The sequence below is a fragment of the Actinia tenebrosa genome, unplaced genomic scaffold (genome assembly GCF_029948245.1).
Source record: "Actinia tenebrosa isolate PJP-AT-01 unplaced genomic scaffold, QUT_ActTen_1.0 PGA_scaffold13__45_contigs__length_12533684, whole genome shotgun sequence".
In the NCBI taxonomy this organism is placed as follows: Eukaryota; Metazoa; Cnidaria; class Anthozoa; order Actiniaria; family Actiniidae; genus Actinia; species Actinia tenebrosa.
This window is the reverse complement of record NW_028292573.1, coordinates 3,239,198-3,253,444: the sequence shown is the minus strand read 5'-3', so window position 1 is coordinate 3,253,444 and position 14,247 is coordinate 3,239,198. Positions and strand designations below refer to the sequence as shown.

General features: G+C 36.8%; 1 protein-coding gene across 1 annotated transcript; it reads left to right on the top strand.

Moving 5' to 3' along the window:
* Nucleotides 1–2,437: 2,437 nt before the first annotated feature.
* On the top strand, nt 2,438–7,996 carry LOC116307914 (uncharacterized). The gene is made up of 7 exons (XM_089029285.1): nt 2,438–2,532; nt 3,310–3,396; nt 3,651–3,670; nt 5,311–5,392; nt 6,464–6,520; nt 7,242–7,461; nt 7,700–7,996. The coding sequence occupies exons 2-7, from the start codon at nt 3,321–3,323 to the stop codon at nt 7,707–7,709; spliced, it is 465 nt and encodes a 154-aa protein (XP_088885411.1). The 5' UTR covers nt 2,438–2,532; nt 3,310–3,320; the 3' UTR covers nt 7,710–7,996.
* The last annotated feature ends 6,251 nt before the right edge of the window (nt 7,997–14,247 follow it).

Below are 14,247 nucleotides of genomic sequence, written 5' to 3'. Positions count from 1 at the left end.
ATCGTGATGATGATGATGATCGTAATGATAATGATGATCGTGATGATGATGATCGTGATGATGATGATATCGTGATGATGATGATGATCGTGATGATGATGATGATCGTGATGATGATTATGATCGTGATGATGATGATGATCGTGATAATGTTGATATTGATAATGATGATCATGATGATGATGATCGTGATGATGATGATCGTGTTGATGATGATGATCGTGATAATGTTGATAATGATGATGATGATCGTGATGATGATGATGATCGTGATGATGATGATGATCGTGATGATGATGATGATCGTGATGATGATGATCGTGATGATGATGATGATCGTGATAATGTTGATATTGATGATGATGATCGTGATGATGATGATGATCGTTGATGATGATGATGATCGTGATGATGATGATGATCGTGATGATGATGATGATCGTGATGATGATGATGATCGTGATAATGTTGATATTGATGATGATGATCGTGATGATGATGATGATCGTGATGATGATGATCGTGATGATGATGATGATCGTGATAATGATGATCTTGATGATGATGATCGTGGGATGATCGTGATGATGATGATCGTGATGATGATGAAGATCGTGATGATGATGATGATCGTGATGATGATGATGATCGTGATGATGATGATGATCGTGATGATGATGATCGTGATGATGATGATTATCGTGATGATGATGATCGTGATGATGATGATGATCGTGATGATGATGATGATCGTGATGATGATGATGATGATGATGATCGTGATGATGATGATCGTGATGATGATGACTATCGTGATAATTTTGATATTGATGATGATGATCGTGGTGATGATGATGATCGTGATGATGATGATGATCGTGATAATTATGATGATCGTGATGATGATGATCGTGATGATGATGATCGTGATGATGATGATGATCGTTATAATTTTGATATTGATGATGATGATCGTGATGATGATGATTATCGTGATGATGATGATGATCGTGATAATTATGATGATCGTGATGATGATGATCGTGATGATGATGATCGTGATGATGATGATCGTGATGATGATGATGATGATGATGATGATGATGATGATGATGATGATGATGATGATCATGATGATGATGATCGTGATGATGATGATCGTGATGATGATGATCGTGATGATGATGATCGTGATGATGATGATCGTGATGATGATGATCGTGATGATGATGATGATCATGATAATTTTGATATTGATGATGATGATCGTGATGATGATGATGATCGTGATAATGTTGATATTGATGATGATGATCGTGATGATGATGATGATCGTGATAATGTTAATATTGATGATGATGATCGTGATGATGATGATCGTGATGATGATGATCGTGATGATGATGATTATTGTGATGATGATGATCGTGATGATGATGATCGTGATGATGATGATCGTGATGATGATGATGATCGTGATGATGATGATCGTGATGATGATGGTGTTCGTGATCATGATGATCGTGATGATGATGATGATGAGAATGCTGATGATGATGGTGACGATGATGATGATGATGAGAATGCTGATGATGATGGTGCTGGTGATGATGATGATGATGGTGAAGATGATGATGATGATTATGATATTGATGATGATGATGATGATGGTGGTGATGATAATGTTGGTATTGAGGATGATGATTATCGTATTGATGATGATGATGATTGTAAAGATGATGATGATAATGATTTTAATGATGAAGTTAAATCTGATAATGGTGATGATGATTGATAGTCTTGAAGATGATGTGGGAGGGCATTGTCCCATATGGTAATAATAAAAGAAGAATGTTGAAGATTAAAACATGTAGAGAAACCAAAATTGTGGTTAAAAAAGAAATATTTTTATATTTTAATCTAAAGCAAGCTTAGGAAAGTAAAAGTATAAAGAAAGACAGAAAAAAAGCATCGACTATAGAATCATAAAGTATTGATGACCTGAGTTGTTGAAAATATATTGATGGTTTTAAGAAGAAAATAAATGCATATATAAGATATAAAAAAGATGCAGAAGTGAAGAAAAGATATAAAGAAAAGGATTTTTTAAATTCAATACAACAGTTCATATAAGAAAAATAAAAATAAACGCCAGTGAAAATAAAGCGCATCCATAGAGCTCTATTTCAATTCAAATGAAAGTTTAAACAAAAAGAAAAAAAACATCCAACAGAGAAACCAAAAATGTGTTGAATTTTCAATTATCTTTGAAACGATGGAGGAGTGAAGAATAGTGAATTTATCTTTGTAAATTGAAAAAAATACAATGGTGAACTATCTTGACGTAGTAGATTGTTACGCAAAAAGTTATTAAAGATGCAAATCAAAGCCAAGTTGCTCGGACAGCTGTTCATTTGAACTTTTAGCCACTAACCTGCTTTTAACTCTGTCATAGGACCCGAACGAAGCGAAACTCTTAGCTCTTCAAACATTTGGGTCCTTCTCAGTTTGTTTTGAAGCATCTTTGAAAATGTAAGTTTTACATCAATTGATGAAAGTATGACATGTTTTCGGTAGCAAACGCTGAAACTGTTCATGTTCACGGTTTTTAGTCTTTATCTTTCGTCTAAAGAATCATTCTCTAAAGTTATTTTTTATGTTTTTGTTTATAAACGAAAATTATTCAAAGTCAAATCAAATCCTGAAACGGTTGGCTACAGAATTTTCTCTGCTATTGAGGTTGCTCACTCAGTATTCAGTTATGAATTTGTGAGGATGTCCTGCAATAAATTTTACAAAAGCAAATCAATTTATTTTCAATTTTATTTGAGTACTTTCATTGAGTTACATACTGCTTGAGGTAAAAGGATTTTCACTTTGAAAGCATTTTCATGAAAAGTTAACTTATATAACACGGATAATTCTGATTTAGGAATTCTGTTAGTCACAACACTGCAGTTCTGTATAAGACTCATAACAAAATATTCAACGAAGTCAAGGATTCATGATTACATTACTACAAAATAAATTCAAAAGAGTTATTTAAAAATATGACAGAATTGCAGCATTAGATTTTACACCTGCGAATTGCAAGTGTCGAAATCGCCTTCATCATAGCAATAAATTTAATTTTGATTGTTGATCGAAGAATATTCAGAATCTTTGAAACTGCAACACATATTTGACAAGGTTTTGTGTACGTCGTAGTTTATTGCAATCACGAGATCTTGTTTTATTTTTTATTATAACCCGTATAAAATTACCTACCCCACCCCTCTTAGTTTTCTGAATTTATTTCGTCTCTTCCAGCTCTTTTTTCAATGATGCTGCTGTACAAAATGATTGCTATTCTACTGTGTCTCGTCACCTCAATGGCCTTTGCTTCAATGGAGTCATGTATGTACAAGTTGCCTATTCAATTCAAAACGGTCACAATTTATATTTCTAGATTTCTAGATTTTGACAACTTTCAGTTCTGAAATAGTGCAGAGGTTGAAAGTAAAAGAAAAAGGCTTGACAATTTTCTTTGAGAGACAACCGGTCGAATTTTTGCCATCCTTTGTGATAAGCCTTTGATTAAGACACGGAGTATAAAGTTCTATATTTCTACTCTATTGCCTTTCCTTTATTTTTTATTTGATTGGTTTTAGGCTCGGAACCTATTCAGCCTGTGAGTAAAACGTTTTCTGTATTATTTTCGTTTTTTTTATTATTATTATATTGTGTCCAAATGAGATACGCCGTGAATATTGAAGTAAAACATAGTGCAGTTTTGTTGGTTTTCTTGTCATATTGTGGACAACATGGTGGTCATGTCTTTTGTTATATCATCCAGCATGGTGGTCATGTCTTTTGTTATATCATCCAACATGGTGGTCATGTCTTTTGTTATATCATCCAACATGGTGGTCATGTCTTTTGTTATATCATCCAACATGGTGGTCATGCCTTTTGTTATATCATCCAACATGGTGGTCATGTCTTTTGTTATATCATCCAACATGGTGAGCATGTCTTTTGTTATATCATCCAACATGGTGGTCATGTCTTTTGTTATATCAACCAACATGGTGACCATGTCTTTTGTTATATCATCCAACATGGTGGTCATGTCTTTTGTTATATCATCCAACATGGTGACCATGTCTTTTGTTATATCATCCAACATGGTGGTCATGTCTTTTGTTATATCATCCAACATGGTGACCATGTCTTTTGTTATATCATCCAACATGGTGGTCATGTCTTTTGTTATATCATCCAACATGGTGTCCATGTCTTTTGTTATATCATTTAACATGGTGGTCATGTCTTTTGTTATGTCATCCAACATGGTGACCATGTATTTTGTTATACCATCCAACATGGTGACCATGTATTTTGTTATATCATCCAACATGGTGGCTATGTCTTTTGTCATATCATCCAACATGGTGGGCATGTCTTTTGTCATATCATCCAACATGGTGGTCATGTCTTTTGTCATATCATCCAACATGGTGACCATGTATTTTGTTATATCATCCAACATGGCGATTATGTCTTTTGTTATATCATCCAACATGGTGACCATGTCTTTTGTTATATCATCCAACATGGTGACCATGTCTTTTGTTATATCATCCAACATGTTGTCCATGTCTTTTGTCATATCATTCAACATGTTGTCCATGTCTTTTGTCATATCATTCAACATGGTGGTCATGTCTTTTGTTATATCATCCAACATGGTGACCATGTCTTTTGTTATATCATCCAACATGGTGTCCATGTCTTTTGTTATATCATCCAACATGGTGGTCATGTCTTTTGTTATGTCATCCAACATGGTGACCATGTATTTTGTTATATCATCCAACATGGTGGCTATGTCTTTTGTTATATCATCCAACATGGTGGTCATGTCTTTTGTCATATCATCCAACATGGTGGTCATGTCTTTTGTCATATCATCCAACATGGTGACCATGTATTTTGTTATATCATCCAACATGGCGATTATGTCTTTTGTTATATCATCCAACATGGTGACCATGTCTTTTGTTATATCATCCAACATGGTGACCATGTCTTTTGTTATATCATCCAACATGATGGTCATGTCTTTTGTTATATCATCCAACATGTTGTCCATGTCTTTTGTCATATCATCCAACATGGTGTCCATGTCTTTTGTTATATCATTCAACATGGTGTCCATGTCTTTTGTTATATCATTCAACATGGTGGTCCTGTCTTTTGTTATAACACCCAACATGGTGACCATGTCATTGCCATGACATGAATGTCTTGATGATTGTCTTGTTTCAGGCAAATTTGAACACCATCAATCCTACAGCTTCTTACAACACGCTGATGACAACATCAGTAACGTCACCTTGCAAACCTGGAGGTAAATAATGAAGCATATTAACATCGTGAAGATCGATCGACGGACTCAATACCCTTGCCTAGAAATTTACAGCTTTTTCACTATCACTATATAAGTCACTTGCATTGTAGCGTCATTTACTACCCCTAGCAGACTCCCTTGCACACTTTCTTTTTTTCAGTTAATTAGCAACAGTTGTCTTACTATTCTCATGAGGAAATACAAATTTGAATAAGAAAGAAAATTCGCGAAGCATTTTAGTCGTACCGCGCCATCATGTAAACGGCCTCTTCTCAGTTGTTTGGGGTTAGCTATGATATTACGTTCAATATATCTTGTAGAAGTATGAAAAACTTCTTCGAATTACAGTTTACTATTTTCTATGTATCTTTTTTCGGGAAGCACGGGTGCGTACCGCCCAGCTCGGTTTCGTATGTTAGTGAGTTGCTTGTTGGTTCTCTCCTGTGCTTCGAAGGTTTTTTCCCTGCTTTTTTCGGTTTTCCTCCCTCCCTTTGCAAAAATCAACTTCTACAAATTCCTATTGGAATTTCAGTGGATGAAGACTCACTCTGTGTAGTGGAAGTAATCCTATTTAAATAGTTTTGTCATTGAAATGCCAGCCTCATGAACTGAGCGTGTACCCAAAACTATGACAGTTTGGTAAGGGTCTAATCTGTATTAGGAAACGTGTCTCCAGAAAGACGTCTTTTTTTAACTTTGAAGATTTGACAGCTTTCCAGTTAGAAATTTAGAGCTTATAGAAATTATGAAAATATGAACACACGAGATGCTTGCGAATTAAATAAATTGTTTGCGTGTGGGTAAAAAGTTTGATTTGGATTTGCATGACGTCACTCTGTCCTTTGTGATAAGCTGTCATCTGAATGTAAGTCTTTATATGTTGCTGTCTGTTTCCGTTCCTTCATTTGCCTGTCTGTCCGCCCGCCTATATTTGTCTGTACCTATGTGTCTGTCTGTCTGTCTGTCTGTCTGTATGTAGGCTATCTTTCTATCCATCTGTTGGTCTGCCGGTCTGTCGTCTGTCTGTCTGTCGTCTGTCTGTTCCTTTAGTCAACCCTGTTTTTTTCCTAGGTACTCAAGGACCGCCTCAAACAGACATGCTGAAAAGAAAGATACCACGCTCCAGAGGCAAGTACATGTTTTCATCCAATCATCATGCATTCTCGACATATTATCATGCCCTTATATATGTCTATCCACCATTTCCTACAATAATAAAAGGATTCCAACTAACTGATATGCAGTGTGCCTGTGTTGTTGACGGGCTAATCATGTGGATAAAATTAGCCAATCCAAGGCTGAGGAAAAGACTGGATGGAGTTGGCATTGCAGTGCATTGTGGGCCTGTTTTAGGGAAGATATTTCCAAGTTGGCGTCTATTTCGTCCCCTAAAGCAGCCCCAGAATGCACTGCGATGCCAACTCGACCCAGTTTTCCCCTCAACCTTGGAATGTTAATTGTTTCTTCAGTTCCGCGCTTTTGATCACTCCACAAAATTTAAGTCCTCTTCATTGACGTCAGAGACAAAAGAACAACTCTAACAAACAAAGGGGGCAAAAAAGAAAAAAATGTCAACTGACTCTCAGCAATGCGTTCATGTTTTGCTTTGACTGTTAGTCACTAGTTATACAAATGACTTTTGTTTCACGGGCCAAATAAAATCTCTCTAATTGCCTTAAAAACGAAATAAAAAGAACAATTCATTGTCTCCTACTTTGTGTTATGCTTACTATCAGTTTTCATGGGTCAAGGAAAATCATTTTTGTGTGCATTCTTAAGTGAGTCGAGGTTGCTTCTTCTTCATTTTTTTGGACTCTCTTTATGACTCTCTTTTCCATATACTACATAGGTAGTAGAATTCGAGTGGATCCATACATTCTGGTCGGCGTTGGGATTGCAGTGGGTATCGCCCTCGTTATCATCGCCATTATTTTCGTGTGGCGACGAAGACAGAACCGATATCAAAATTTTGATCGGAACGCGACTCCAGGTGTATCTTTACAAGATACTAACAACAACAACAACAACAACAACAGCAACGACAACAACAGCAACCTTCAGCCTAACCCGTGAGTATAGTACTCTAAATAACAATTTAATTCTGAATTTCGTATTGTCACGAATACTCTTGGTGATGGTTTGAGCAATGAGGAACAGCAATTCAAATATTTCCCCTTTTTAAAAAGACAATTAGTAGTTCGCAACAATTTGCGCTTGCGCTGGCGAGTTGTCTCAGCAGATTTCAGAGTCTGACGACCGACAACAAATTTGAAATAGATGTACGTATGTGTTTTTTTTTCATTTCAGAGCTTTCTGATGCTGGAAGACGATTACCATTACAGTGGATCTCTAATCATTCACTTGCATTATCGCTATTTTTGTTTACTTTTTGGCGCTGTTTTTCTTTGTCAATTAAAAGTGCCAAAGTTATCAAATCTTCTGTACTTTCCTAATGATCTTAGTTAATGTACATTGTAGTCCATTAAATTGAAATTTATAAAAGTACCACTTTATGGCCGTCAAGGTGATAAACTAATTAACTTCACCAAAACTGTTAGTGAAACAAAAGAACAACTTTTGAGGCTACCGACGTTATGTAGTTGTTTGACAGAGGATTCCTCTTATAAAATAAATACAAACAAAAAGAAAAAAGATGAAAAAGACATTCCCAAAACAACTAATATACACTGAACCACAAGAGAATATGAAGTGTACTTCATATGACAAGCACTAGTATAATACAAACATATAATTATGCTATAAATATGATCCCCCAAACTCAACCCAACTCCCCCCTCCCCTCCCCTCCCCTCCCTCCAATACATCCTTCCCTGATTTACCTCCTTCTCCTTGCTCCCTAGTCTCCCTCGCAGCCGTTTTAGTCTCGTTCCATTCTCCTACGAGGGAGACTACTTGATACATGAGAAGTTAGCAAGATTCGTACGTGTAACGATGCAATGCACAGCTATATTGCAGAACCTTTCTCGAAACCAAAACGTTCTTTGAATGATAAATAAGTTTGGTACTATTGAGATTCTTTCAAAGGTATTCATATAAAAAATCTAAAACCAAGTAATTAAAGTATGTGGGAAGCTATGGTCGCGGAAATTCTGTTCATTTTACAAGGAAACAACCCAATCTTTGTCAAGGAAATACTTTATTTTTCAAGTTGCATTCCAGGTACGTACGTCCCTGAGAAAAAAGTCAAAATTTAGAATGCCAAATTCAGGAGTATTATACGAAATCCCTTTAATACAAACATTCATTATTGATATACTTTGAAATCTCAAGTTACTAACCATTTTGACTTGAATCTGACCGTCTGGGCCTGACTGTATTAGTTAAGTAATATATACAATGGGACTGGCCGTGTTGTATCAGATATACAACCACGAGCCGAAGGCGAGTGATTCTATCTGATACAACACGGACACGAATATTGTGTATTACTTATAAAACGTCTAGGTGTATACATTCATGTTCTACTATAATTTTAAAGAAGATATAACTAGCTAAAAACTAGCGTCCGAAACGTCAGTAAGTTTTTTCATCTTTTCACGGTGTATAATTTACTTTTTCATCATTACTGTTATAATTTTAAAGATAAAATTGAATTTGGCTAAGAAAATTGGAGTTAAAGTTTATGCAAATCAGGACGATTTTGTATCAGATATACAACCTCCTCCACGGACAATGATTCCTATTGTGTTTTCCTCATTATTCATGATTTTATAAGGATTATATATACGCACAAGGCCTGTTTAATACATGGTTACCACTTAGAGAACAGCAAACAAATCACTGTATACAGTAGAGTGCAAACCATATACAGCTATTTCAAAAGAGGTTGAATACTGAATACTGCATACTGAATAGTGCATTCCAAGACAAGAGGGCATTGTCGGTCTCGTTAATTTGAAATAAAAAAGTAAATATACAGCAATTAACTCTCTACATGTAGTTAGTATATATCGTTTCAGATGGAATACACTAAAAATATACAATAGACAATGTCACTATGACCCACAATGCACTTTGGTCTTGGAACTAATTATTAAGTATGCAGTATTCAGTATTCAGCCTTTTTTGAAAAAGCTGTTTCCTTAAGATAGCACAAAAGCTAAATAGTACTAAACACGCTTCTATTTTTTTCAATTGTTTCATTGGTGCTATTTTGCACTAATCAGTGAGTACTATTTCACGGATATATGGTTTGCACTCTATCTGTTTTACTGTGCGGACACACTAACAGGGACCACTTGAATAAAACTGACCAATCAGATAACAGTAAACTAGACAGAGATTGAACTGATAACAGTGTTAGCCAATCAGATTATCATGTTCTCACGCTATCGATGCGCTATATCTGATTGGCTGGTTAAAAATATTGATTATGTCTCATTATGATTGGTTAATGATACTAGTTTATCGAAGTGGTCCGGGTTAGGAACACCAGTGAAAAACGTCTGCGCATGCTCTGAATCCGTATGCAAATTGGTCAAAACATAAGTAAATTTGACTTTTAAACATGCCTGATAAATTGGACTTCACAAAATGCCAAAACTTAGTGTCCATGCTTGAAACTTAAGGCTAATTCTTTCATATTGTGTTTGTTGAAACAGTATCTTGGTCTGACAAAAGTATACTCTCGAACTCTTTTGTATACTTTGAGAAAACAAACATACTTTCTCACTCAAACTCTTTAAAATTTTTAGAAAACGCGCTGAAATGCACGCATGCGCAAACGTTTTTCTCTAGTGTCCCCGGTTGGAGTATCCGCACAGTAAAGAGTATACTACGAGGATTACGAGACAATTTTCTTTTTTTTCACAGGGCAAGAAACAATAGAAAAATATCTAGTCAGTGTTTTTGGAGATCAGATTTTTAAACACTGAGATATGTTCTACGTAATTTGTTAAGCTCATATTGTGGGCAATGGTAACTAAGGAGAGTGGAAACCATGAATAGCTTTAAAACTTACATAACTGATGCAAGGGGCCGCTGCCACGTGACGGAGAAAAACCAATGCTCGACGCGGTTTCCACAAGGGGCTTGATTGGCAATTTCTAATTAACTAGGTACAAAAAAATTAATAAAGCTAAGAAAACAAACGGCATCTGCACGCAAAGTATATACGCAATTACAATATTTGATAATACTGTAAGGAAATGTTAACAGGCAGAAAATTTTAGAAATCTGTGTAATTGCCCAACTGAAACCAATACTTATGAAGAACAAAGCCTATCAAGCAATTAACTTCGTTCCAACTATTTCCAAAAGTTGAACAAATTCTTTTTCTTTTACTAGAAAAGCCTTGGTGTTAAGTTGTAGATGTTGGTCAATACTAGCTGTTATGAACAGTGGTGATTAGTTTATAATGCTCGAGGACCTATGAAGATATCATATCACGAGCTCCGGAGTGGGGAGGGGGGATTCCATCGAAGTAGCTCCCGACATTTTGTATCACTTTAGTGAAAACTAAAACTAGAGTAAAAAATAAAAGCAAATACCCTGAGAAAAACTAATAACAGTGATGTTGATAAAATCCTGTTCGATAGAAGACCAGAAGTTACTCTACTTTTAATAGATGACGTTGGTTATCTATTAAAAGCAGATCTGGAAAAACAAAAATCTTAACGAACTTTAAAAAATGCACGCAGAATGACATAGTTTTCCAAAACTAAGCTCTAAGTCAAGATTTCATTGACGTTGTGAAGAAAAAACTAGAAAATTGATTTCTTATTACTTCGTGGCGTTGCTTTCTTCATCTAAACAATACAAATTTCACGAGTTCGATGATAGGAAGACAACGACAAAGATTAATCAGTGAATAAGACGCCTTCTTTTGAGGTTGTTGGGCGTCTCCCATTAAAAAAATGGTCACTGCTTAATTAATGTAGATAATTAATTGGCCAATTATTGGTCTCCCCATGATCTTAAAGTAGGTTCTCGATTAGCGCCTCTGCAACGGTTTTTAATTAATCTAAAGCCTATTTAAGTCGAATGGCAATTGTATCTAAGGTATTTAGACCAAGTATTTGGAGCTACAACATAGGTAGAGTTGTTGAAGTAAGATGGCCTTCCTTGCAACTAAAAATTTCGTCGCCTCGCTACAGAAAAGACGCAATTCATCGCCGTTACCAATGCCGAACAGAATCCATATGTCCTCTGTTTTTACAGAACGTTATCAGGTGATCGAGGTTCGGCGGTCCAAAGAGCTACCTTGTGGAAAAAACGATGGCATTCTTCGTAGCCCTCATTCGTTATCTAACAGTTTTAGCGCTGAGGTAACTTCATTCGATACAATGTGCAGCCTTCAACAAAGGAAGCGAAGGCCAACCAGGCTACCGCCAATTCAGTCCACGACAGCAGAGAAAAAGGAAGACAAAAGAGAAGTTAGGCGAAAAAAAAGCCTCTTTTCTCAAAAAGAGTTCTAAAGTGCACGCTCAAAACACTGAAAAAGGAATCGAAGTTCAGGCGACCTCCAAGGTACAATCCCATAAAAGCTTACGAAGAAAGCGTCAAGTCAAGGCAGATGGTTACAAATTGCTGGAGGAAGATGAGAAGATCTATGAAGATAAAAAAGGTAAAAATTTGCTCCGGATTCTCCAGAAATTATTTCGAAAAATTGATATTTTCGATACTTAAGGTTTATTATTCTTAGTGTGACCATATAACGTTCAAAAATGTACCCAAAACGTAACGGCCAAGTTCAGGAGCTGTACACAAAACTGGCTGGCAGTGTTCAATGTTGTCAGTAATCATATGTTGTCATATTATTTGAGTGCCTTACTATTAGACTATTTTGTTGATTTTTGTTCGACAAAAAACTATTAGTGGCATTGCGCAATGTCACTTGCGAAATCATCTTCGCAACATGATAGGCTTTGATTGGCGTCATGCAAAGTGTTTGTTGAATTGACTGGGGTCAGGACATGCATCGATTCCACGGATGTTTGATCAAAGGACGGGTAACACAAAGTTATCAAGAAAGACTGTGAAAAAGTAATAAGCTTGGATTATCTTGTTCTTTTAGGGAAAGCCGGGAAATCGTTTGAGCTGGAATGGGAGCCAAACGAAGATAGTGAACAGGATGACGAGCAAAAGGAAGTTGACCTTTCAGATTTCCAGGGCAAGAACAACTCAGATCTTATCAGAAAAAAGAGTCCAAGCTCAGGAGAGGACAATATCCAGATATCATACCGAGTCAAAGCCAAATCCGATGAGTCGCCATCTGGGGAAATCACAAGCTCTCGAGCAAGCAGTGTGCAAAAGACTGAGAAGCCATCTGAATTTAAACAAATGAAGTTACCTATAATTGCGAGTGTCAAAGAACACCAAATAAGAAGAGAGTGCGAATCGAATGGTAGAACGGGACATGGCTCAACGGATTTGACCACAAATGAATTTCGCCGTCCATTACGAAGACCGCGTACCAGCGATCCACTGTTGAACAACTTACAGCTTCAACGAAATAACCCTGTTCTGCCTGTCATCAAGCCAAAATCAAGCGTCCAGTTTCCTAGTTTGCTGCAGTATGAGATCAGAGACGGACCACCAGAATATCTTACTCCTCGCATCAGTCGTCCTGAATGGGATGCGAACAAATCTCCTAGTCAAAATGGATATAACTCTGTGGCCGCGGCAGAGAGGGACAGTGACTTGGAAAGGGAGAGACAGCGTATCAGAAAACTGTGCCGAGCTCAAAACGAGCTTACAAGAGTAAGTATCGAAGAAGACAACTATCCAGCCTGCCATGGAGCGAATCAGTGTTTTCGAGCATCGTTTCTTGATGTGCCAGATCAGAACGAGGCAAAAAGAACGAGACTTCCAGAAATTAAGCCAAGAAAGCAGTCAATACATTGCTTTAGAAGAATTACCTCATCAACCCGGGTCAGACCAGTATCGTCCTATACAGCAGTACCCCAACGAAGCACATCAGCCCAACTTGCATACCTTACATGTGGACAATCATCCGTATCCCAGATACGTTCCTGCAGCACAGAACCCGCTCTGGCCTCAGAAAAAGACACAGTTCGCAACCATCGTGAAAGCACCCAGAAGCTCGACGTCTACGAGTTCTTGAGAGAAGGCACTGATGAGACAAATGGTTCAATGGAACGACCTTTCAATTCCAATACAAAGTCCAAAGATAGAAAAAAAGAAATGAGCCATATTTTTCGGTTCCTCAAAAGACTGTAGATATAACTTATAATAACACTTCGTCGTCTTGAGCAAAGCTTGGAAAGCATGGACAAAAATCATTCTCGTACCCAAAGCCTGGGTACGAGAATGGGTCAAAATCAAAGATGCATGAAAAGGAAAGCTTTGCGTGAGACAGGCAAAGAGAGGAGACTTCAGTTACGAGTTCAGTATCTGCATGTTGCTCAGGGCTAGCTTCAATTTTGTGTAGAATATTTACGTGTTTCAGTGAAGGTACTTTGAATTTAATTTCAAAGTGATGGTATTCATGAAGTTGTACGTATACATTTTAAATTTTACAGTCGGTACTTGTGAATATTTTGACGCTAAAATAGGGTTCAACCCTGGGTTTTGTCTCAAAAAACAATAAGGGACAATATAGTACAGACAACAATTCTCCGACTTTCACAAATAATCTTTTTCCAAAGTTTTCCAAAATGCAAGTGTAAAGATACGATGAGACACCCTTTGGTGGGAGTATTAGCCCTTTTGCGATATTAATTTCAACGCCTATTTTCAGTGCGATTAAATTGGTAATTCGACCACGAAATGTAACAACAAAAGCACCGGTAAATGTCAAAATCGAATGAAATGATCATGCTTGTTACGTAAAGCCAGTCTCGGCTGACTCGACTACTCATTCGAGTTCTCCA